At 41.0% G+C, this 27,504-nt stretch overlaps 1 protein-coding gene across 8 annotated transcripts in view; it reads right to left on the bottom strand.

Moving 5' to 3' along the window:
• Positions 1–27,504, bottom strand: part of LCP2 (lymphocyte cytosolic protein 2) — a 622,000-nt gene that overhangs the window by 142,781 nt on the left and 451,715 nt on the right. For 5 of the 8 annotated variants that reach the window (XM_086951709.1, XM_086951711.1, XM_086951710.1 and 2 more), the window contains 2 exons: positions 24,000–24,033; positions 21,335–21,347 (listed from right to left, as the gene is read on the bottom strand). In XM_086951709.1, coding sequence (XP_086807835.1) covers positions 21,335–21,347; positions 24,000–24,033 — 47 coding nt within the window. Of the gene's footprint in view, positions 1–21,334; positions 21,348–23,995; positions 24,034–27,504 lie in introns of all 8 variants that reach the window. The other 3 variants (XM_086951712.1, XM_086951714.1, XM_086951715.1) reach the window with 1 other exon arrangement.

Raw genomic sequence — 27,504 nt, 5'->3', positions numbered from 1 at the left:
ATGACGGCATTTGTGGAGACTCCTGTACTACAGCCAAGTGGTAACAGTGGAGCGAGTGACAAAAGCAACATCACCCAGGTACAACGTTCTGTGAGCATTGCTGGTCCTGCCTTCGATGACAGCAATCATTCTCACACCTGCCAAGTTACAGCGCTATCTAATTTGGTTGAACTATCACCTGATTTTGTAGACCAATTCTTTGAGAGCCTGTCTGATACGATGTTCTCACCCGTACAGAAACAATAACTTTTAGAAGCTTTTCCGACACACAGCGTTCCCATGAACTCTGAATTCGGCCTTCAGTTTTGATCAACAAAAACTGCAAAAAGCTTTGGAACTATTTTTCCCCGTTCAAGCATTAATTCTTTTGAATTGGACATTTTTAATATGCAAATTTTTTTTGGGCACGAACAATTCTTTGCTTAACGTACAAACTATTCTTAGAGAACAGAAGCTTCACACTTCTATTTCTAAACACATCTAGAGACATAAAAACATTACACCAGCCTCTAGCACACATGTTATTACAATGCATTTTTATGTGATGATTTATCTCGCATTTCTTCTGTCAGAGATACTTCATGTGTAATTCTTTATGCATAATCGTTCAATGATTTTATATGCAATAATCCTGTGAATGATTTCTATGCTTTTAAAAAAACGTACAGTACCTAAATTTCATGTATTACAAGTACGCCTATTTCGAATGCATTTATGTATTTTGGGGTGGGCAATGTTACACATGCATCTAATTGCTTTAGTTTTAGTAATTTTGATGGACATTAACCCGTGGAGTGGGTGTTGCGTGTTTATCTAGGTTCCTGATCGATACTGTGACCTTATGCCCCTATTCGGCTATAAATCCATTTATTCCCTATATTGGCATAACCGTTCAAGTGCGATTTTCTGAAAAGTCATCTCTGGCCTCACACGAACAGAGCCACATTCCAGTATAGTTCCTTCTGCCACTTCCTTTGCGACCAATTAGTGCAATGACAGAGCAGTAGTCACTATCTGATATTCCTAGATAACACTCCGAGTTCTTCAACAAGATAAAAACTTAGCAAACCTGGAAATCCCCGCTTGCTATGTTTTGATTAGTAATGGAACTCTAATGAGCAACTGATAACTATCACTTCCTAGTGACATCTTTAATTGACGTCTTATGTCCAGCAAACTTGCGTCAAACCCGGCACCTGTCAGGTATAAATATTACCAACGTTGCCTTAAGCAATGAGAGCTACTGTTGCTGATGCCAGCTGCCTGCAAGACCCCGTGTTGGTAAATCTAGCACTCTGTCGCTGCAGCCTGCTATCCTGTGGGGGTGAAGCTGCTGATACCATTATCGCCGCTACAGCGCGAACTATGGTGCAGTACGCTTAAGGAGCTGAACAGCCGTCCCTCTGCGAAGACATCCAGCAGATTCCAGCTGTCCGCGGACGCTGTCCCCCCTCCTTCCTCGACGCGCTGAAGAGAAGCCGCTGCCTTTCTCGTGCAGAGAAATCCAGTCCCGGCGCTTCCGGTTTACCCTCGCGGGTGACTGGGATATCGAGAGAGACCCCTGAAGGAGATACCAATCCTCCATCATTCTATTCAGAGGTATGGTGTTGACTAAACCCTTAGACGAGAATTCTTGAAACAAACCTTGGCAAAACCAACTTATCTTAAGCTACTTACTTACTCCCCTCTTCACGTGTTAGGCTTAGGTCAGGCACACTGGGGTAGGCTTAGTTAGAAGCACCAGTTGAGTATGTTAGCCTAATGTATATATGACTGTATATATGTTTTATTACTTTTAACCATTGTATGGCTAAGAAACCATATCAATGCTTTTACAGTTCTATTTCGCAATACTTATCTTACTGTACGTACTTTTTAAAATAACAATTATTGCAATTGTGGCAATACATTTCTCTTGTACGAGAAGAAAGAATGTGCAATAAATGTTAACCCTTTATTGACAAACGCCCGTCTCTCTGTTCTCTACATCTCGTGAAAGTAAACTGCACTAGACTGACTGAGTGAAATACATGTCTATTGTTTCACACGACCCTAGAGATTGACTCTTGATCTGAGGAGCAAAGTTGTCATGTTGCACGGTTGTTGGAAAACTGAATCCCTTCTTGTCTGTGCCAAGGAAGCTGATCACTTCCTATGCAGAGAAGAAAGTTTCCAGTGACCTCTGAGCTAGTTGGTAACACAACCCAATTAAGTTTAGCATAGTCAGTGGAGGCCTGGAATATCCGCAGTTCCACGTCGATACTACTGTTTATGTTATTCCAATGCGCAGGGCCTAGTGGGAAACTAGGAACTACACTACAATTGCATGCGTAATAAGATGGCATATTCTCTTTACACTTCCTTTCTGAATGTCAGAACAGTGGTGTGAAAGGAGGAAAAGTGGACGAAAGAATCTGGAAGGCTGATATGCTGCTACAGGTGTATCAAAATATGTATCAATGGACAGGCAGAACTTATGCCCCTCAGGATCAGGTTCCGTGACTAAGGCTACGCATCACCTACTGATATATTTTATGATAGGAAAAGAGCTCCAAGAAAGATCTTAGACTTCTAGAAGATGAATAACTTGCAGTACCCAGTCTAATTCAGTTGAACTGTCTAGATTTCTTTGCCTGACCTTGAGCTGTATGGAGAGGGACATAGTTAAAGAAATCCATATTTTTGTGATGTTCAACATCTTTATGCCCAACACAAGAAGTCTATTATAATCTATAACTTGGTAACCCATTTCAGATACAAATGCTTTGTTTAAAAGCTAAAGTATACAAAAAGTGATGAATTGAATGCTTGAATTAGTCGTAGCCACTGGTAACTACTCAGAGCAGCATTCCAATCCATCATTTTTTCCACACCATGCAACCTCAGTTTGCCCACGGCAATATGCAAATCAGTCTTGACCCTGCTTCAATCGGAACAGTCTAGGAATAACTGCCAAGCAAGGTCCCCGCTCAACCAGAACACAAGCAACCTTGGACCAGTTTAGCTTTTATTAGAGCTCAACAGCTAAGTACAGTTTGACTCCAGTGTAGAGTGTGCTTGGGACCCACATCTGGGCATACCCATCCTAATTAGGCAACACACTAAAGAATACAAAAAGTGATCAATAGAAAGGTTAAATTAACCTCAGCCACTGGTAATTACATTTACCGCATCCCAATCCATCGCTATTTTGCACACCAGGTTGGACCCTGCAACATGCAAATCAGTTTTGACCCTGTTCCAATTTGAACAATCCAGCCAAAGGTTTCAAGCAGGTTTAAAGGCTAGACATATTTAATTCCTAATTACATAATTGTCACACTGGACAAAAAAAAACGATCTGGAAGAATGTCTCTATCATTACCATCTGGCGGACTGATATGGGAAGCAAGAATGAAGAAAATATGGTGTCCTGGCCGCTTCTAAAATATAACTTGAAATTTTAGATTGTATGTTTTCTTGGCAGCCTATGCAATAGTACATATTTCATGCTATATTGCAATATAAAAAATATATATCAAATATAATGAGAAATTACATTAGTAGCAACATTATTATCTAAACTAAACTTGATATAAATGTACAATTAACCAGGCTGAAAATACCAGTGGCAAAAGTTTAGTTTAATGGACATAGCACACATACAGTTTGCCACTGAATTACATTGTCAGGATGCAAAGAGTCATAATTCCAGCAAACTAGGGCCCTTAAAATGTGGGAAATCTGACGAGACCATAAATGCAAATGAACGTTTGCTACAATAATAAAATAAAAGCAAAATATCGCAAATCAAATAAAATACTTCAATAAATTAAATGTATTTGCAAATCTTTGGCCCAGAGTTAGGCCTATACACATGATTTGCAATCATTAGATTACCCTGAACACTGAGCTGTTCAAAAACAAATGAGCAGCACATATTATTGAAACGATCCTTTCAGAACACAGTAACTATTTAGCAATGATGATGGTTGCTAACCAATCACTTTTAATTTGTCCACCCCCAAACTATTTAGCTTTTAAGTGAGGTTGTAACAGGTCGGTGTATATAGGTGGTATGTAGCTAATATAACTGTCATGGTAGTTAAATGTAATATGGAGGCTGCAGTCTAAAAATATAGAAGCTGCTTGTTACTATGTAGGATAAACCTACATTTATCGTGAACAGGCCTAGTTATGGAAATCTATTTTTGTATTTAACCTCACAGGGGTAAATAACTTTCAACCAAAATTATTTCCCACCCACTTTTAAAAAAAGTAATGCAATGGTAAAGGAGATTTTTGATATAGTTTTGATAAAGTTATTGGAAAAGTAGCTTAATCAAAGTATATTTTTTGCTGCTTGAGAGCAGGCTCATTTATAACTGGCTTGACCAGTAGCCCTGCTTCAAAGTTCACCTCTCAGGCTGACAGTTAATGACTCTCCCCCAGGCGGACAATGTGCTTACATCTAGGGCCAGGACAACTGGACAGGTATTAACATTGACCACTAAATCCAGGATTATTTATCTGTTAAGGTGACTGGAGAAATTGGAGACACAAAAGACAATGTACTCATTCTTAACTTTGAAGCGGGTATCCCACAGAAGGATCTGAGGGACTGAAAGCATTCATGCACTTGGCCAATGATAGAAATGGGGGCAGTTGGCAGAGGTAGATACCTTTGTCCAAATTAGGACCCTTGCTTCTAGTCAGGGTAAAGGGATTATAAAGGTGTTACACTTTAAAATAATCCCTGCTCACCCCCTTGGTAGCTTGGAATGAGCAGACAGGCTTATCTTAGAGGCAGTCTGTTAAGCCTTTGCGAACACATACAGTAAAACAGTGAAAACACTGCAAATGAACACCACACCAGTTCATAAAAAAAACTAACCTTTATCTAAACCAAACACGACCAAAAACGACAAAATCCACAATACAATAATACAATTATGACTTTCAAATAGGAGAAATAGTTCCCTTCAAAGCAAATTGTGGATGCAACACTTTTCACCCAAAGTACCTTGGATGTGTCGTGCACACAAACAAAAAGGGCCACAGGGAAGGTGATGAATTGGCTCCTTACAGTCAGGGAAGGTGATGCATTGGTTACTTGCTCCGGGGAAGGTGATGCATCGATTCCTTTCTGCTGCTCAGGGTAGGTGATGCGTCAGTTTCTTACTCCATCCCCCAACAATGCGACAGACTTGGCGCCTCGATGCGATGCTATGATCCAGGATGATCCCTGGGTTCTTGCAGCCACTCAGTAGGGCTTGTGTCGGAATCAGTGAGATGATCTCGGACGTCAGAGATCGATGCACCAGATCCTGCGTGAGGCGATTTCTCGAGCCGCGGGCAGGTGCTGTGATGATTTCTTTGGTGATGCGTCTAAAACAGGTGTGGATGATTCACACTTCTCGTTGGTACGTTACTTTTCCTGCTCCCAACAGCCAGAACAGAGGCTCTCCAGAGGCCTAGAACAGCTACTGTCACCCCTTGGCAGGTCAAAACTCTCAGCAAGGAAGTTCAGTAGAGCTGGGGGTGAAGTCTTTGTGTCCCTGACACTTCAGAACAGGAGGCAAGCTCAGTTTTAAGCCCTTGAAGATCTTCCTCAAGCAGGGTACACAGCAAACTGCAAAGTCCTTTTCCCTTTCCTTGGCAGAATGTAGCCACTGCAGACTAACCCCAGACAGCCAACAGCACAGTGGCAGTATTCCTTATCAGTTTCCCCAGCTCTTCTCCTTGGAAAAGGTTCCTCTTGATTCCCAGAATTGATCTAAAGTTCAGGGGTCTGGACTCAATATTTATACAGCAAAAGTCTATGTTTTCTGGTGACAGAGAAGCCCTGTGCACAGTCAAAACCAGTTATGTCCTCTCTGGTGCAGCTTCCTGGCAGGAGGTGGGGACAGCATTGTGGAAGGCAGACCAGGCTCATTCAGGTGAAAGGAAATCTCCTCCCACTACTCTAAATGTAGCCCAGGTCTATTCAGCCCAGCCCTGACTCATCCAGACTCTCTGGAGCCGCTGCACACACCCAGCCCCTGTCACTCCAAAGCCAGATAGACAATACACATCCTAGCAGAGGCACACTGGCATTCTGAATTCAGACATACTAAACTTTATTTTCCTACCTTGTTCCCACAGGAAGTTAGGTGTATAAAATGTTATAAGCAAACTCCCGATTCAATCATTTGGGAACTGCTAGCCTAAAGAAATGGGCACTATTTCACTAACAGGACATGCCACATACACCAGGGCATGTCTTACCTTTCACATACACTGCACCCTGCCCACAGGGGTACCTTGGGCCTCCCTTAGGGGTGACTAACATGTAAGAAAAGGGAAGGGTAGGGCCCCGTAAGTGGGTGCACTTGTCAAGTCGACAGGGCAGTACTAGACTGCACACAGATACTGCAGTGGTGGATCTAAGTCGCATTTACAGGATGCATATGTGGGTGGTACAATCAGTTGTGCAGGCCCACTAGCAGCATCTGAAATACAGGCCTTGGGCATACACAGTGCACTGTACTAGGGACTGACTAGTAAATCAAAGAAGCCAATTATGGAAACACCAAACCATAACAACACCCTACAAAGGGAGCACTTGAACTTTGGCACTGAACAGCAGTGGGAAAGTGCCCAAAGTATCCAGACCAGAAAAACGGAGTCCAACACACAGCAAAAACACAGTAGGTAAAGGCAAAAATAGAGGAGAAACCCACACCAATGATACCAGGTCTAACTGCCATCCTAGACATTCTGTCTAAGCTCTCAGTAGAAGATAGAAACAACCTCAGAATTGGTAGAGGGGAGTACAGCTCATCATCATAGGTAAGTGTCTAGAAAGGGGGAAAAGGCTCACGCAGCTTTAAGAGTTCTAGTGCCATTTTGAATGAGAGACTGTGGCAAGGTTTATATTAAATTGAGAAAAGATGTGCTGAAAAAAGAGGTTGCTTTTTGGTGGGAAATGTAACAGGATTGGGTGTTTAAAATTCTACTATCACTGGCTAGCACACAGAATACTACCAACACCTCACTATCACTTCCTCTTATAAGTCTTAACCCTGGGAGAAATATCTGAGGAAGGCAAACTTTTTATACTTATGGAAGGCAGAATACCCAATTAGTCCAGACTCCTGGCAACACCAATGCCCTGAAACTGCTCTCCATGGATCAAGTGGTTAGCCTCTTGTTGTTGCTAAAGGGACACAAAAGGCATATGAGCTCCCTTAGTAGAAAAAAAGCCCAAATAGACCAGTTAAGCCTGGCTGGCTAGAGAGAAACCTTGTGCATCAAAGCTTTCCCTGAGGGCCTAGTATTTGTAGTTCGAACTTTCCAGCATAAAGACATTTTGGGACTTAGGACGTTATTTGGAGAATTGCAGCTGTTCCATCAAGGTAATGGAGGGATCTCTGGAAAGCAGGTGGAGATCTGTGCCTTCAGCAGAGCCTCTGCTGTGCCAGCTTTACTGAAAGGAATGACACTTTGCTAAGCAGGTACCAGGTTTTATTTACCCATTAAGTACCATGTTTTTCTTTCAAAAACAAACTACCAAATTGAAAGTTTGTTATTGAAACACAAAAAAGAAATGGCCCTGACATGCTGAGAACTTTCTCTCAGCATGTGAAGCCCTTTCCTGGAGGTTGATTTTTAGAACCATGAGAAGATTTGAGGCAGTTCTAAATAGAAAATAATCACAATGGAGCTAAAAAGTGTTGACAATCTTAAGTACTTTGAATGGTGGCCCAATATCATAGGCTGTTGAACAAAAGTTTCTGTTAGATGAACCATCATAGGCTCTTCTATTGGAAACATGCAACTTCCTCTGATTGTTTATATAGAGCAAGAACTACAAGTTTGGCAGAGGTGATACCTGGTACATCTCTGATGGAGTACCCTATCTGCCAAAATTATAACTAAGGCCCTAAGTCCTTTTTACCACCTCCAAAAGACCAGAGTAAGATGTGAAAGCCAGGGAGGATGCATCCTCATCAAGCAAGATGGCTAGATTTGTGTCAAAAGAAAACCATTGCCACAAAGAAAAAGGCTTCAGTAGGGCCTCATGTGGAAGTTGTACAGCCTTGTGGATCCCTGCCCAGCTAAAGCTTCCAGAATAGCCCTGCTGGTATATTTTGGGAACGAAAAAAAAATGACATAACCCCATAAATCATATGACAAAACTGAATATGAATAGTATGAATTGTAGCACAGCAAAACCTAAATCTAACACAGTGAAATCAAATGTCTCAGTGCCTACTGCCAAAAGTGAGCAAGGAAAACATATACTCATTCCCTGGTTTAAAGGTAATATTTGCTGGTACTTAGAAAAATAGATGCCTCACGAATTAGGGCCCTAACAGATATACTGCATCAGTTGTCTTTCCATGGGGAAGGATCTAGTTACTGATGTGGAGCAGATAATTATATTGTGACGAGCAAAGTGTGAGTCGATAGGCATTAAAGCACAGAACGTTTACTGAGAGTAATTCCTGTTGCTATCAAAATCTGACTAGTATGCAGGTCAATCAGGTGTTGGTCTTCTCCATGACACTGCAGACATGGCTCAGGTGCACTTCTTCCTGAACCCAAGCCAATGAAGCTGATGATAGGTCTGTGTTTACAAAGAAATTGAGGGTCGACAAAGGACAAGGTGCAAATGTCTCTCACCAATGAACAAAGACAAAAATAAACATTGGCACAGAGAGGGAGAATGCATATCAGGAAGCGTCATCGCTCAACTCACCTGCACTAGAAGATGTATGGAACAGAGTCCATCTTACTCAGTTCTTTAGTAAGGGGTAGAGTATGTTTCTTGCACTCACGGCATGTCTGTGTCATAAAAAAAGCCTGGTAGACCAGCAGACATTCAGGGGCCTATTCACAAACTGCATTTTGTAGTATGTATAGTAGTACTACTACAGTGCTACTAATAATATACTATAAAATGCTATTTACCAAATTCCATACGGAGAGCAACGATTCTGCCGCTCCTATCTTTCATATGCGCAGATGTCCACACAGGTAGGTATACATTTTGTTTTGTAAAACTTTATTCGGCTATGGAAAAACAGCCCAAAAAGTACAAACATAATAGCACATTTAAAACAGTTAATCACTTTTAGGTACAATGCATACAATAATGATTATAGAAATTCATTTGTTGCACTATTGCATGATACCTTTCCTCACTCTGATCGATTTCAAGATACATTGGAAAACATTATAACATAAAAAGGGTTCACCTAATGTCACTAAATATCTCATTGCTACTTTATGGGACCTAATGTCCTGTGCAACAAACAATGGTTCAAGATAAAACCCCCTACAATTCAGATAAAATTAACAGAATAATAGAAAGTGCAATATGCGTTATTTACTAAGATTTCACAAGGACAAAGAGCCGTATCAGGTAGACGGACTACATAGTTGGGAAAGTGACAAGTTGGTACACAAATGCCACATCTCAGCACAAAACGATGCTGCACATCCTCCAAGTTCAAAGATTTATAAAAATCGACCGTTGGTTTGTTCCTCTCGTCCATCGATCGACGATCCAGTCTATGTTGGAAAAAGGTTTCTTTAATCCTTTTCTTGGTAGGAAATAGTACCTTTGTAGGATCCAACCAGATAGATATATTAAAAAGCCTGGTGAGGGAGGAATTGACATACAGTAGTCAATGAATACTTAATACTTCATTCAGGGTTAAACAGTCTAAAATAACTGATCTGGTAAAATCAGTTTCTTCCTTGGGCCATATTGAAGCCCACAACAACAGTCTAACCAATAAAAGATCCTCTAGAATCTGTAGTCCGACCTCATGAGGTACACTAGTATTTGATGCAGAGGAGGGTATGCATAATAAGCATTTTAAAAAGCTATTTTCCTCTCTTTGCACGGCTGAGCTATTTGCGTAGCCCCAGAGGCCTGCCCATTAAGGGCTGTGGTCACTCCTTTCGCTTTATAGATGGCTACCATCTCATTAATGGGTCGATTCCCTAATTTTGAAGAACATTTAAAAATCCCTCTGGATGCCCTACCCATTTTAGCAATGGTATTTAAAATATGTTGTGATCATGAGCCATTGTCTGCAAATAAAATACCCAAATACCAAAACGAGTTCACTAAAACAATTGTGGTATTGTCAATAGAAAACGATTTACAGGATTTATGCTTGGGCTCACAAACCATGGTAAATGTTTTAGATTTGTTAATTACCATTTCTTTAGGGTCATAATATCTGCAAAAGCATTGATAAGTCTCTGGAGGGCCACAGGAGTCCGTGCTAATAATACCGCATCATCGGCATTTAACAATACAGACAGGTAATGGACGACTCGCCGCCTGGGGGGCATCATCCTGGATTGTCTCTAAATGGTTATCAACCTCAATATTAAAAAGAGAAAAAGTATTGCATCTGGCACGCACCCTTGCCGAATGCGTCACTCCACTTTAAATTCGGTTGAACATTCCTCCCAGGGACCAAATCGGACCTGCCTATTTAGATTCTCATAAAGACGGGAAAGAAACCCTATAATTAGCCTAGGCGCTCCCAGGGAGGTCAAAGTTGGCCGGAGTAGATTACGGTCGACCAGGTGGAAGGTACTACTTAAATCAGCAAAGCATAAATAAAGTGTGCCTGCCTTAGCCCTAGCATATTTAACAATAATTAGATATAGATTCGCACATTGTTTAATAGTTCCCAGCTGTTTTCGTAACCCAAACTGCACTGGGGATAAAATAGATTGCTCAGGAGGGAAATAGGGTGGTAATTTTTTTGGCCGATTTAAAAACATCTACTGGCACCCCGTCTGGGCCTGGATCCCGACCCCCTACACTGACCTGTATAGCCAGGTGAACTTCTTCATTGGTTAAATTCAAGGGGAGGCGCCTCCTTTCACACAAGTAGGATTACATTTTGGTAATAAAATGGCTGGAAAATGGGGAATACTTATTACTAAAGTGAAGAGGGTAAGGTAGAGATATAGAGTAATTTTGATAGGGACATACAAGCACCCTTATAAAGGTGAAGCCCATTGTTATTCCCAAACTGCAATCTATACTTACTACAGCCAAAAAAGTCCAAAAACAGCAGTTATTGTACTCCAGAGTTAAGAACCACCATTGGCAAACATTGGTACTACAGCACTGTTCCATAAGATATAAATATGGCAGGGACTCAAAACAGAAGCCTATAGGAAGAAATGCTAAATTAACTTAACATATTTTAGCTTTTAAAAATTTTTATTAAATTAATTGTTAAAATACTGCATATAATTATAACTTTATGAATCAATTATACAATATCTCAATAACTTTTTTAAAATAAAAAAATAATCAAACTATTTGAACAAATGTGTTAATTTAAATTATCCAGTACATATTTATTATTTTGTTATATAATAAATACATAACATGTTTTATTTTAGGTGTTTCTTTTAATTTTATTGTTAAAAATTAAATATGAATTACATTTAGTACAGTGAAAATAATCAATTTAATTCAAAATTAGGCTAATACAGCAGCAAAATTATTTTGTTCTAAATTATCTAGAATAGATAGTTTTAGAATAATCATTTTAAATAGTTTCATCTTAATATTCATCATTAGCATACGTTTACAATTTTTTTCCATTTGTCCATTTGTGAAATTTTCTTTTCACTTTACCACTGGGATATCTCCGCCGCAGTAGTGGAGACCTCCATATACGATAGAAAGTTCCAAGTAGTAACCTTGCACTTGTACATAAGGCTCCACACCCTGAATTTATTGTGGCAGGACAAGCAAGTCTACACTTTTGGGTAACTTTACGCTTGTAAATGGTAACCAGCAAAAGTAGCAGAGTTACTCAGAAGCATAAAAGTAAATGTACTTGTAGTACTTGTAGTAAATCTACACATATAAATTTATGTTTGTGAATACGGCCCTCTATAGGACATGAGACCTAGTCCTAGCTCTGAGGAAATAGGCAGCATGCTGCTTCTTGTTCAGATTCAGAAAGAACATCAATCTGGATCACACAGGTCTACATTGATGCAGCTCTTTATGAAATTGGAGCGGGATCCAGCTGAGACTCACAGTCTTTAAGAGTTGGGCAATAGCACACTGACAAACAATTTCGTTAAGACAGAAAACTTAAAATACCCAAAAACCAGATTGGGGCAGAGTGCTTTCAAGGACATTTTTGGTTAGAGAAAAGAATGCCCTATTCCCAGAGTGCACTGTTGGGGTTGGTACCTATGTGACACATAGCAAATGGCCTTGTGCCTATATGACAGATACAACTTCAAAGGAAGGGTCTGCTTTGGCTTAAAGTCTTGAGTATCCCCCCTCAGAAAGAGGAGATAAAAGAAGGTTTAAGGGTGTGCAAAGTTGTGAAATTCTGAGCTTGTACAGCCGTTTGTAGTAGAATGGGAGAAAGTCATCCTTTTTTCCCTGATCAACCCAATTTTTTTGAGTGACACTGGAGATTAGTGACTTTGATTGCGCCCTGGGCCATGATAACCAACCAGTGCTCTGTTTAAAAGTTATATGATAATGAAGTGTAATTACAATTGGTATGACAACCTACCTGCAAGCCCATTGTATATGGTAGGGCATCTAGGTTTAGAGACCCAATAGATTTAACGCACTTAAGTGTGCACTGCTGTGGTGTCTGCTGTCAGTTTTAAAAGTCAGTCCTACCTTGCAGGCTGTTTTGAAAATAAAACTATGTCCAAATTCGGCTTTGGAATTAAAGGTACTCCCAAAGTCTTGGACTACTCTATTTTTACAAGGATAATGTACTATGTTAAAATAAGAAGGGGCATCATCAAATATGTATTATGTGCCCTGGTGAGGGATAAACTAACAAATGTGTTGTTTCCCATTGTACTGCTTTAGCTCCTTAGGCTAACATGGGAAGGTTTTATTGAACTTGAAAAAAGTCTAACTATGGACAGGAGTGAGCTAAAATAATACTTCAACGTGTTAAAATAATAGCTAAAATGAATCCAAAAACTTGCCAATGTTCAATTTATTCTAAATATTATTATAAAATAATTATATAACTTGCTTTTCTGATGTGCCTGAATCCAGCTCTGGCAAACACAAGGAGATGATGGATGGCTGTTAGCCCGAAACCAGTCCCAGGATACTTGTTTCCGGATCAGGGAAGACATGGCTTGGCAGTTCGGGCTGGACTGTTCCCATGAGGCACAGAGTCAAGACTGATTTGCTTGTAGCTGTGTCCGAACTGGGGTGGGAAAGTGAGCCAAAGAATGATGATGGATTCAACCCAGATCTGTGACTGGGGGGGAGTGTTTGAAAAGTTTCAGTACTCCGTCCATCATCTCCTTGTGTTTCCTTTGTTTGCCCTAATTTGGCAGGGTATGCCCAGACGTGGGTCCCTTTCTCCCTGTGCCACTGGATTTAAGATAGCCTGGCTGATGAGGGCTGTTAGCCCGCAACTGGTCCCAGGATGCTTGTTTCCAGTCCAGGGAAGACATGGTTTGGCAGTCTGGGCTTGACTGTTCCCATGAGGCACAGGGTTAAGACTGATTTGCATATACCTGTGTCTGAACTGAGGTGGCAAATGTAAATGTGTGTGTCTTGTAAAGCGCACTGCTACCCGGAGGCGTCCTGGCGCTATAGACCGCTGGGGAACCCGTCCTGGCTTTCCCTGTAAGATTTTCCTTCCTGGGTATCTCCAAGGTGAAACCAGGCATCCCCGGCATTTGTGGGGGGCCGTTGTGGAGATGAGGCAAGCTAATGCCCAGAGTTGCCGAGTGTGATTCCTGGTTAAAGTAGGCACCGAGGTGAGAATTATTGAGTCCGCTGACCCTGGTTCACGACCCTGCCGCATCGGGAATTGAACCCTGGTCCCGGGCCATCCTCTGCTTCCGGGTCTGCCGCTGTGGCAAAGAATACCAAAGAATGATGATGGATTCAACCTAGATCTGTGACTGGGGGTGAGTGTATAAAAAGTTTCAACACTCCGTCCATCATCTCCTTGTGTTTCCTTTGAATCCAGCTCTGGAGCAGACTCTCCTGGTTGTCCAGCCTTTGACAGGCTGAGCCAAACTGCTCTAACGAGGTGTGAAGTAGCCTGAAAGGAAATAAAGAAACATCTGGTGGGCGGAGATCTGCAACTGCAGAGCAAAAGATAGGAAGGGGCTGGATAGTCAAACTTGTATTCAATAAGGAGAAAGGCAGTACGGACAGGGACCAGGTCCACCCCCACTTTCTTCACCCGCAGTCAGATGGGACCCCCTGTTATTGAATTAGCAGAGGGGCTGAAAGGGTAGTGTTAGGGAAAGACAGCTATACCTGTAGGTTGGGTTAGCTAGACATGAACCCCCAGAGGAGATTTACTCCATTTTGGATTTCTGTGAACAGTGCTCTCTGGACAAGAACTGCACACTTCAGGGGACGTGATTATCACCTTGTACCCCATTTGTCAGGGGTACCCACTTCTTGTCAGCCCAGAAATGTGAATAAACATCGGAGAGCTGCTCACCAACTCAGACCCCTGCCTGGAAGAAGCCAGAAGAAGAACTGCCTTGCTGAAATGCTGCTCTGCACCAAGAGGAAAGCACTCTTAAGGACTGTACCTGCTGCACTCTTTAGGCTTCACCAAAAGAAGGACTTTGCCTTGCTCTGAATGTTTATAGAGTGGGCTCCCTAAAAGCAACATGTTAAAAGAACTCCACCTGGATCATCTCCACCAAGAATAACCCAGCTGACTAGCTTCTCCTTGACTTTGAATTTGACCAGGTGCATTGTGGGTAGTGTAGTCCCAACTTCCCAAGGATTAACTAAGAGGTTCTTGAACCTTGCATTGATGCTGTGGACACTTGAGGACCCCAAAAAGGACCATCTTGAAGAAGATCTAAACGTTTGAGACAATTTGGAGAATTTGCTTCCAAAAGCTCCATAAGTTGGCTGACCCATCGTTAAAAGTCAAGCTGGCGATGTCGAACTGTGACATGACCTGAGATTCAGGTTTGCCCTGCTGAAGCTCTGGAGCTTTTTGCCATCAACAAGACATCCAGAAGTTCACCGAGGCTTCCCGTGGAGGCAAGATGCCATTGTTGATTCGAAACCCAGACTGAAAAGGAGCCTCACTCAATGTCAAGAGAAAAAAACTGCAAAAAATTGACAAAGTCAGAAGGTAGAATCTTGACTGGGCCATACCGCTCATTGTATCCGAACCCATGTTCCATTGCGATCAGCCTGAAACTTTGACTTTTCCCCGGTCAAGTGCAAGCAGATGTCCTATAATAGCGCTTATTGCTTTTAGGCACCAGAGAGCATTTAATCTTTAGAAATTCATATCTCTGGTTTTCTACATTGGATTTTGGTCATTTAGGTGTCATTTTAAGCTTAAATATTTAGACTTTTATAAATTGGGATTGGATTTTTATTGTGTGTTGTGTCTTACTTATTTACTATATTGGAATTTTTGAATGCTTTACACACCTGTCTCCCAAGTTAAGCCTGACTGCTAGTGAGCCCAGCTAGGAAGGGTTAAGCAAGGAGCAATTTATTGAGACTTTACTGGGCCTTATTTGCGAATGTGGTAGCATTACTAGCTATAGATACTTACTGCAACCACTAATAAACCAACGTCCAACACAGAAGAAACCCATTCCAACTCCTGCAAATGGTAGCACAGGCAGGGTATGGATTGAAAAAGGAGCAATTTATTGAGACTTTACTGGGCCTTATTTGCGAATGTGGTAGCATTACTAGCTATAGATACTTACTGCAACCACTAATAAACCAACGTCCAACACAGAAGAAACCCATTCCAACTCCTGCAAATGGTAGCACAGGCAGGGTATGGATTGAAAACCATTACCAGCAACCAAACTCTATCCAGCAGCTACCCTCAGCTGCTTCCCCAACTGCTGTACCATATTATCTTTCACTCTGCCCTCCACATTGCCAGTGTCAATTGGAATGTTTACAGCAGACAAGCTAAGAGATTTCCAGAGGCCGAAGTTCCCAATATGGGCATTCTGTTACAGGATAAACTGCCTAACAGTGTACAGTATGGCATTACTTTATCCAGACCAAATTTGCAAAACTTGACTCACTGTTGTGAAGTTTCTAACCTCGCTGGCAGAGACTTTCCCTTTATTTAACCCTACAACGGAGGAGAAGTGAGAAAGAAGAGATGTAAAGGAGACCTGTGTTGTTGCAAATTTAACTTAATCGATCAATCAATCAATCATAGTACTTGTAAAGCGTGCTACTTACCCTTGAGGGTCTCCAGGCACTGGAGGGAGGGGGTGCTGCTACTGCTCGAAGAGCCAGGTCTTGAGGAGTCTTCTGAAGGCGAGTAGGACTTGGGACTGCCGTATGTGGGTAGGGATGGTGTTCCAGGTCTTGGCGGCGAGGTAGGAGAAGGATCTGCCATCGGAGGTCGTTCGTTGGATGCGGGGGACACCGGCGAGGGCGAGGCTGGCGGAGAGGAGCTGGTGGGTGGAGGTGTAGAAGCTAAGTCTGCTGTTTAGGTAGGCTGGTCCGGCGTTGTGGAGTGCTTTGTGTGCGTTGGTGAGGAGCTTGAAGGTGATCCTCTTGTCGAAGGGGAGACAGTGTAGGTCTCTCAGGTGGGGGGTGATGTGGCTGCGGCTGGGGACGTTGATGATCAGTCAGCCGGAGGCATTTTGGATGCGTTGTAGTCATTGTAGGTGTTTGGCTGGGAATCCTGTGTAGAGTGAGTTGCCGTAGTCCAGTCTGCTGCTGACGAGGGCCTGTGTCACTGCTCTTCTTGTTTCGGTCAGGATCCACTTGTAGATCCTGTGGAGCAAGGGAGGGTGTTGTAGCAGGAGGAGGAGACGGCGTTGACCTGCTTAGCCATGGAGAGGGAGTCGAGGATGAATCCTAGGTTGCGTGTATGGTTGGTGGGTGTTGGTGCTGTTACCAGTGTGGTCGGCCACCAGGAGTCGTCCCTGGCCGAGGGAGTGAGTCTGAGGATCAGTACCTCCGTCTTGTCTGAGTTCAGCTTCAGACGGTTGCTCCTCATCCAGTTTGCGATGGCCTTCATTCCCTCGTGGAGGTTGGTTTTGGCAGTGTGTGGGTCCTTGATGAGGGAGAAGATGAGCTGGGTGTCGCGGCGTAGGAGATGATGTTGAGGTCCTGCTAGTCTTGCCTTCCCTCCCTCAACCCGCACTTACAGTTAGTCACTAAAAGTAAATGCTAACCTAAGGATAAACAAAACTGTATAAATATTGGAGAAGATTATGGTAAGCCTTCTGTCCTGCGAAAGATGCATCCAACCCTGAATATTAGCACAAATCTCTTTTCTACCCCGGTCAGAGTTGACTTTAGTAAGGTTGGCAATATTTTGAGTGATCCTTACCCCCAAATATCTCATTTCTCTTTTAACAGCAATCCCCGTCTCGCCCATATTCCAGCTCATCACTTCTGTCTTGTCTCTGTTAATATCATAACCTGACACTTTACCGAACTCAGTTGTTAATTTCATTACAGCCTTCATGGTTCTTGCAAGGTTCTTTGTAAAGATTAAAATGTTGTCAGCGTACAATCCAGACTTCTTTGTCCAGCCGTTAAACTCAAAAGGCACAATACTGTTACAACTCCTAATTTTTTCAGCCAGCGGCTCAATATAGAGATCAAACAATAACGGTAAGAGTGGACACCCTTGCCTGGTCCCTCTCATGATTGTTACTGGAGAAGTCAATATCCCATTAACTAGCACTCTCGCTTCCGGAGTGGCATAAATAATATTTAAAGCTCTACGGAAGTTAGGACCTAAATTAAAGTGTTTAACCACCGTCTGCAAATAGGCCCAGTTACCTCGGTCAAATGCTTTAGCCGCGTCTAATGCTATCACTGCCAGGGGGAGGCCATAAGCAGTTGCCATTTCCATAGAACCGATCAATGAGTATGTCAACTCTTTAAAGGCCCTTCCTCTTATAACCCCCTTTTGGTCTTCATTCACCATCCGAGGCATATAACTATTCAACCTTACTGCCATAATCTTTTCAAACACCTTATAATCTGCCTTTAACAGAGAAATGGGCCTATAGTAGTCCACTTTTTTGGGGGATTTCCTGGGTTTTGGGATTAAGGTTATAATAGCTTCCTTCCAAGAATCAAGTAAAGCAGTGTCTGTCTGAAATATTGTGTTAAAAAGTTGTCTAAGAATAGGAATTATAGTGCCAACCAGAACTTTGTAAACCTCAAGAGGGAGGCCATCCGGCCCTGGAGCCTTCCCACACTTCCCACCCCTTATTACATCTTCAAGTTCCTCCGAAGTGATCTCATCATCTATGGCTTCCATAGCCTCATCTGGAAGGGGCTCTAGGTGCTCTAGCCACTGTGACACATCTTCTTCATTCATAATCGAATATTCTTTATATACTCTCTTAAAGTGACTAAAGAAAGCCAAACTAATCCCTTGGCGGTCACTCAACACTGCCCCTGAATTTTCACAAGTGATCTCTTTTATAAAGTTTCTAGCTCTGTCACTCTTTGCCTTCCATGCAAGTAATTTACCGCAGCCTTCGCCGTATTCAAAATGTGCCAACTGGCTGGCCTCCCATCTTTCTCTGACACGCTCGCTTATAACTCCTGAGATCTCTGCCTTTAGCTTCAAGATTTCGGCCACCAACCTCTCGTCATCCACCCGTCCACCTAGATTATTCAAAGCCCCCTCTGACTTCTGAATCCGTTCTTCTAGTCCTGTTACTTTACCGTGGTAAACTCCCCTCTTATTTGCCGCTAGAATGCCCAGTCTTCCCCTTAAACAAGCTTTATAAGCATCCCAGACTGCCCCAATCTAGGCAGAACCTAGATTACTTAAAAAAAATTCTTCAGTCTCAGCTTTTAACCCCTCAATGACCTCCTCTTCCAGTAAAATAGTACGGTCAAGCATCCACCTAGAACCTACACTCCTCTCTCCTAACCTCAAATGAAGAAGAATGGCTGAATGGTCAGACAGGTGTACTCCAATGTGTTTAACTTCAACTACCACATCTTTAAGTACCCTATCAATCAAAAAGTAATCAATACGAGATGTATGTTTATACTTTTTATTGTAGTACGTAAAACCAAGTTGCGAGCCTGTTATGCACCTCCATATATCACAAAGACCACACTGGGCCATCAACATCCGAACTCTAGATGACATTTTAGGATTGCAGGCCGCTCTACTATGTTGGGATCTGTCCATTTTATGGTCTAGAACAGTATTAAAATCTCCTGCCGTTATAATCTGATCTGGAAAACCTAAAATCTCATTTGCCAACTCATCTAATGGACCTATTTTGTCCTGATTTCAAAGTAAAGTTTTGACCAAAAATATTTAACTTTGCTACCAGCCACCTTCCTGCACTATTAGAGACACTTCTTTCTACTAAAATATTTGTCCCTTTCTTAACCAATAAAGCTACCCCCTTCGTAACCAATGTCTGCTTCGTGAAGACAACATGTGCGATCCACCTCTGGGATTTAAAGAACACCCTACTTTCTTCTTCTGAAAGTGTGTCTCTAACAGAATAATGACTTGCACTGGGCATTCTTTTAAATACAACATTATCCTATCTCTCCTACCCTTTACCCGAAGCTCATTTACATTCCATGCTAAAAAAAATATCTTGTTGGCCCTATTTCTAGACATCCCTTACAAGAAAAAGGAAAACAAATAAGAAAAGGGCTAGCACTGCTGACTGATTTGGCATAAAACAAGACATTTTTTTTTGTTGTGTCCCCTTTAAGCTCCCCACCCTGTGCTCCCCCTAAACTACATCCCCACCCTTAGAAAACCCTACCCAACTTCCCATGGCCAGTAAGGCCATATGGGAGAACCCTGAGTTGTGCATACACGTTCAAATACAATACATACAAATATATACAGACCAGAGCAAATTAAGCGGGATCTTCTTACTAGACCTCCGATTGGAGCTCCTCTATAAATTTGTCTACCTCCTCCACAAATCTAAAAAAATGCATTTTGTTGTTTAACATCACCTTAAGCAATGCTGGAAACTTCAGTTGAACCGAAGCCCCCAGCTTTCTCAAGGGCTCCATTCTTTTACCCAACTCCCATTGCCAGTTGGATGTTGCTATTGAGAGGTCTGATCATATTTCAATTTTTACCCCATCTAGATCAAGCGATTTATTCTTCAGGGCTTTGGCCAGGATTTTTTCTTTGAGGGAATACGAAAGGAAATTAACTAGAATTCTCCTTGGATTAGACCTATTTGCACTCAACCTAAATGGGTCTCTGTGAGGCCTGTGGATATCTCTTGCTATTTCCTCTTCTGATTCCTTCAGCTGTTCCCAGTGTGGTCGGCCACCAGGAGTCGTCCCAGGCGGAGGGGGTGAGTCCGAGGATGAGTACCTCCATCTTGTCTGAGTTTAGCATCAGACGGTTGCTCCTCAACCAGTTGGCGACGGCCTTCATTCCCTCGTGGAGGTTGTTTTTTGCGGTGTGTGGGTCCTTGGTGAGGGAGAGGATGAGCTGGGTGTCACAGCGAAGGAGATGATGTTGAGGTTGTGCTGGTCGAGCCTTTCCTCCCTGAAGCCGCACTTACAGTTATTCCCTAAAAAATGAATGCTAACCTAAGGATAAACAAAACTGTATATGGATGGAGATTATGATAAGCCGTCTGTCCTGACTTATTCAGATGTTCACATTCATTTTGAAAAACACAATGCACTAATCTTTGTAATTATCAACACCCACTCAAAAACATGTTGGGGTTCATTTACCAAAGGTCAGTGGATTTAATTTACAGAGGAAGCCACATAAACGTTGTTCTTCCTATTAAGTTTGTAAGCATAAATACACCTAGGTTAGGGTATGCTACAAATATAATATATTAAAGGTGCAATTAAGGATGTCTTTTTCTCTCTTTATTTCTATTTATTTCAATGAATTCTCCTTATTTTAATTTTAATGTCATGAACTTACACTCAAAAATCAAAAACTGTACAGAGTCAGGGGAACAAGCTGTTGGAATCCATACTTTTTCACAAACAAACTCTTCTTACTCCGTAATACAGGATTCCCTACAGATAAGCATTGAATTCGCCAGATGGTGCAGTGTACTTTCAGGCCCTACTGGAATTTTGTGCAATGCAGTTTTAGATGTCATACAAAAGATGCACATCTATTGGTATGAACAGAAGTCACGTGAAATAGGCTCTCAGTTGTATTAGTTTGCTTTGAAATGAAGCAATATTTTACAAATAATTTACAAATATACGCTTCCTCAGTAACATTATATTTAAACAGCATGCATGTTATTATAGTAATTAACTGTGCAACTAAATACAGGCACTGTTATCCTTCGTTAGACATGTTGATCAAATCATTAAAAGTGTATTGATCTCAATACATACCAGAGTGTTCATCCTGAAACAAAAAGAAAAAAAAAGTTTACTAAATGTACAGCTACACCCATAAATTCAGAAACCGCTTTTATTTCCGTTGTAACACCAGATTTAGCAATTTGTGATTAGTGAACTTCTTAAATTGTTAATTATTTGATAAGTTACCTTTTCTTCAACTTGTACAATGAATGAGTAAATGGAATATCTTTTCTGGAAATATAGCTAAATATCCAGAGAATACTTTTTAACCTTATTCAATTCAACGCTGCTCATTTTTTTTAAGCTGTAAACTGCTTCAAGACTGATTTGACAGGTGTGCACTGGGAAAATCAGAAGACAGGAATTCAATTGCCACTTTGAGTTATTCAACATTAAATGTTATAATGTGTTGTTAGGGGACATTTTTTAGGAGTGATCAATGGGTGAGATTAGATGTGGTATTTTCCACTTACTTTTAAACAATAATGAGAATGCAAAACAAAGTTACTTTTCATTTTTGAGTTTTTTGTTACAGTATTTATATGCAGAAGGTAGTTGATGTCTCAGGTCCTACTTTTATATCCTGTTGCCCTTTTTCTGGAAGGTGAGAGAAGCTTCTAGAATGTGGCTTTGAAGTGCAGTGTGTTCCCTTCCTCTCCTGACCCCAAGCTGGCTGAAGTGACAATGTAGGCGTGTTAGGCCTTTTGTGTGAAGACAGAGCACAGGCTATTCAGTTGTAAGTGGGGCTCTGCTGAGCTCTGCCCCCACGTCCAGTCAACAGATGGCCCATCCAGGTACACCTAATCCCCCTACTGTGTGAATATCTGGGCGGAATTCTCAAAATCTGTCAGTTACACCCAGTAATGTAACACAAAACAGGATAGAGCTACAAAAGGGCAGGAAAATGTCAGCTTTCAAACAGTGGCATTTTCAACAATTTAATTTGAAATCTGACTTCACCATATATTAGGATTTTAAATTCAATTTCCAGAAATGCCAATCATGAACTGGTTCTCTCTTCCCATTTAGAAATGACACCTTTAAAATAGAATAAGGCAAATCCGCTTGTATCCTATGGGAGAGATGGGCCGTACAGTAGTCAAAAACAAATTTTTTATCTTTTTGCTAACCTGACATGTAAAACTAAATAGTACATGTCCAACGTTTTGATTACACAGAACCCTGCCCTATGGGCTACCTAGGGCCTACCTTAAGGTTGGTGTATAGATAATGAAAGGAGAGTTTAAGGCTTGGCAAGAGGGTTTAAATGGCAAGTCGACATGGCAGTTTCAAACTGTATATCACAAAAGGAAGAGACAAGGGAATGAGCCGTCTCTTACTCTCCTACCAAAACTACAAACTTACTCAGGAGAGAAGGACTGAAACTAACAAAAAAAATAGTACCCACCAAAAAGGGGGGCGGGGGGTGGTTCATTCAATGTCAGACCCTCCAATAGGATAAGACCAACATTAAATGCAAGAGAGAAAAGATGAAGGAAAAAACAGCTTCTCCTAATACTGTCCTCACACACTTTGCAGTGTCATGCTATATCATAGGGCAGTTTCAAACTGCACACACAGGTTGCAATGGCAGGAGTGGGACATGTTTTAAGGTGGTACTCAAGTTGGGGGCACAGCCAGTGCTCCAGGCCCGCTAGTAGCATTTAATATACAGGCCCAGGTTACAGGTTGCACCACTTTACGAGGGATATATCAGTAAATTAAATGTTCCAATTAGGTATAAGCCAGTTCAAATATGTTTAACGAGAGTGAGCACAAGCACTTTAGAGCTGGTTAGCAGTGGTAAAGTGCACAGAGACCTAAGTCAAACTAAAATAGGTTTAGCAAAGTGGAGGAGGAGAGGCAAAAAGTTTGGGGAAGGCCACCCTAAGGCTGGCAGGTCTAACTAGTATGATTTCCATTAAGCTCAGTGTAGCCTTTTACCTATTAAATAGCAATAACCACATCCAACATTGAAGAACACACCGCACTTGGATCTACTAGCTCAGACACAGTTTAGGCATTCAAAAACAGCATTCGCAGAACAGCACATTTAAAGTAGGACTAGGAGGAGTTCACAGAGTTCCTGTACGCGGAAGTCCACGACATGACCAAAAACCTCTGCTGCACTACATGGAGTTCCGCAAGTAGCGGAGTGTATTAGGTTGCACCATTCATGCTGACTTTTAGCGTGGGGCGTTTGTCTTGAGCTGGAAAATCAGTGTGAATGGCATCATGCGCAGCGCAAGAGGGATCTGCTTCTCGCTAGAGTAGATGACCTACTCGAGCAGCAGCTTCCTCAACAAAAATGGAAGGTTTCTCAATGCGAGCAGTTGAGGCCCTCCGCGACCACCCGCATTAAGAAAATCTTGCCAGGAGGTGGTCTGGAGTAAGATTTTCCTTGTTCGCCAATGTAACGTTGGCGAGGAAAAAACACCACTCTGATACGTGGAGTTTTACAGAACTCCACACACTACGTGGAAAAGTGGGGAAAACTTCGCAAATAGAGTTAGATTTCACGCCCAGGCCTAGTTGAAGGTCAGGTTTGAGTAAACAATCTCATGAACAACTATCCGGTGCACAGCTAAGATACAACAACAAAGTTTGACTCTAAAGCACCAACTGCAGGTCTGCTTACTGCACTTTACAAACCCTTAACTACATAATTAATATTATAAATATAACATATACGTACCTTATCAGGATTTGTGTTGTATGAACGAGCAGGTCTGTAATAAAATATATAGAATATATTGTAATAGCAAAATAACATATCAGTTATGGCAGTAGTGGAAAGAAGGGTAATGTTACCAGTATAAGAATAAGTACAATCTAAAAGTGAAAGCCAATATTCAGTGTTTCAGGCATTCAGGCATAACGGGTTGGGCAAAAATATTCTTAAAGTCAATGACATTCTAGACTAAAGTCATTTTTGTTACTTATACTGATTCATTCTATTCCTAGCTCTCTTACACCAGACTGTCCATAGCCAGCATTTGGGAGTTGCACATGGCTGTAATTGCAGCACTCAGGAGTATAGAGAATGTTATAAAAAGAAAAGGGTTTCCTCTTTGAGATGAGCCATCTCCTTTTTCTCTATCACAGTAGTGGGGATAAGGGTGTCTTGTGCACTATGCCCTCCTGCTGGAGTCAAGCAACTGATGACCAGGCAAAAACCACCTGCGTAAATTTGTGACAATGGCATTTTTAGGTGTCACCCCAATGATCAAATCGCCTGACCCTTAAAAATCCTTATCCTTCTTTATAGGATTCTGGAGTTGAATCAATTTTACTCTTATTGTTGTACTTTAACCCACACTCATAATTACTACACAATCTATAGCTTTATAATGTGACTTTTAAGGATCTCACTGGTCATCCAATGGAACTTCCTTCGATGCCCTCAGGAGGTTAAAGCATGAGATTTAATTTGATTTTGGTGAAATTATACCACTCTAAAATGTGCAATGAAATAGTGATCATTAAGGAGTGTAAGCTCCACGTTGATACCTGAAATGTCAAATAGCTTGTAGTTAAAACTGGTCTATGATAAGGCCTTCATACCTAGTTTTATGACTAGGAGTTGTTAAAGCAAAGTTAAATTAGGTTCGATTTGGTTAGGGTAAATTATGTTAGGCTGAGCTAAGGGAGGTTATTCCAAAATATTACCAGAGTGTTCTATTAATGTACGGATTCATGCTGTTGAAAAGCCAGTGTTTTTTTACCGCACTTTGGGCCAGATGTATCAACATTGAACTTTGCGAGTCATTAATAGCGAATTTTACCGATTCTCTATTATGGACTAGCAAAATGCAACTTGAAGTTGGTGGTAAATTGTGATTCTTAAATGCAAATGTGCAATTTGCGATTGATACTTCAATTGCATTTAGGGAAGCTCAAATTGTGGTTCACTACCTGCATTGGTAATCGCAAAATTGCAATTACCCATATTGCGGACGCCAAGAGTTTGATTCATTGCAAAATGCATTTTTGCGTTCATAAACAGGGCTATTCACACCAAAAGCAAAAAGCATTGATACATCTGGCCCTTTGTGCCCAGTTTAAAGTAAATGCAGGTGCACTTCTACCCTATGCACTCACAAATTTACATTTCATAAAATTATTGCTTGTGGATAATTGTGATGTAAGATGAATAGCTTATAGATTTTGTGTTCTCCATATAAAACCAAGCATTGGGAATGCAAATAGATCTGGTACATAAATGAAAGAAGAGTTTATACTTGCACTCTGTCACTCATCTTTGTACTCATGCCTCCATTCACCCACTCACTGACTCATTCTTGCAATGAGTCACTCTCCCAATCAAGGTAAAACACACACAAAATCAACGTTCATATTTAAGATAAATTAAAGGAATAAGATTATAATGAATAAAACATGACTCCAAAATGTGGCAGAAATGTGCTTAAAAATGAAAATTAAACAATGCAGTATTCAGCCATCTAGCAGTTGAGGTGTACATAGAGTGTGTTTTATTTTACAATATGGCATCCACGTTAAGAAGCAAGATGGCTGCTTAATAAACATCCCATTGGGCTGCAATCCTCTAATAGTATTGAGCAGATTGTAAGATATTTGTACTGATCCAAAAAGGCCGAAGAAATGCATCTAAGCATGAAGGACATCTTGGGACAGTAGAGCAATAATACCATCAACTGTACCTTCCCAATTTAGTTGCCTGTTTTAGAAGTAGTGGAAAAGTATAATGAAGGTCATGAAAGATAAAAATAAGTGGCCTGGTGGCCTGGTAGTAATATATGCAGGATGTTCTGAAAATTAGCAAAATAAAAAAAGCGGGGCAGATATTAAAAATTACCTATTGTATGAGAACATAGAAAACTAAAGCATTGGTGGCCTTGAAACTGAAGTGTACTCATTTTCAGGCAAATGTGCACAATATGATCAGACAAAGTGCCATCACTCACAGTGTTGACATGGACAGAAGCAGGACACAAATGGCACTCAATCTGACCAATGGCAGAAGAGTAATGACTTAAAGCCTTAGAATGTGTATGTGTGTATGCACGTATATAGATATATATATATAAATCACGTGACTCCTCTGGATCTCTCTGTGTTTCCCGCGCCTGCTCAGCACATCCAGCACACCAGCAAACAGAAAGGAGACGGACCACGTCACATCAGCATATCGATGTTTTTATTCGCTACAACAGAAAGCAGCTACGCGTTTCTGGCAAGGTATGCCCTTGTTCACGCTGCAACATGTACATAAGACTGAATGCTTTTAAAATGCAATTCCAAACAGTGACCACCCTTTCACAGTGACATAGTGAGTCATGTGACTTAATAGAAATAGAAAACATACTACCACAGTAAGTGTGAGTACATCTAATGGTGAATACCAAAAGGAAACATCACTGGTTAAATCCAAATACAGACACTATTAGATCATAAAACATCACCGGTTAAATCCATAACTATAGATGTACTTTAGGAGACCTGTCAATTCCTTACTAGCCATCTTACTTCAATTTCATTAAGTACATACTAAATAGCTGTAAATGACAGGAAAATTCTCTCATCCAAAATTTGTCCAATTAGTGTTTCTGTTTACATGACCATGGTAGTATAATAAAGTGCTGAGTGAAGGTTAAAAAGTAAAGTGCAAAGTTCTGAAAAAAGTGCGTAAGAAGAGAAAGCTGTACGTATGTAATAAAGTGCAATACCAATCATTATATCAAGTACGATAAGAATATATCTGAGCACATTTGAAACTTGTATGGGTTCAGATTATCTCAACATTGCATGTGCTTGTTTAATACTTTAATAATAATAAATAGTATAAATAGTTAAAAGTTCCTTGAACATCAATAAATACACCCGGATTTGTGATAATCAATTGATGATATATATACCCACACATCAGTTTAACTAGCATATATATACATCTATAGTACATATTTACAACCCACAACAATTTATATATAGTTTCTTTGTGTTCATATTCAAAAATACTCGTCATCTCATCAAATACTCAACAATGTAAAAAAGTAGAAAAAGTAGAAAAGTAGAAACATAGAAAAGTAGAAAAAATACATATATGTATACACATTGAATCTATATACACACATATATATCTACATATTCATATTTACAAAGAGGAAAAACTTTTCATGATTATTTACAACTCTGGCAAGCAATGTGTTCAGACCCACTCT

The sequence above is a fragment of the Lissotriton vulgaris genome, unplaced genomic scaffold (genome assembly GCF_964263255.1).
Source record: "Lissotriton vulgaris unplaced genomic scaffold, aLisVul1.2 SCAFFOLD_1103, whole genome shotgun sequence".
NCBI lineage: Eukaryota > Metazoa > Chordata > Amphibia > Caudata > Salamandridae > Lissotriton > Lissotriton vulgaris.
This window is presented reverse-complemented; position numbering and strand designations above follow the sequence as displayed.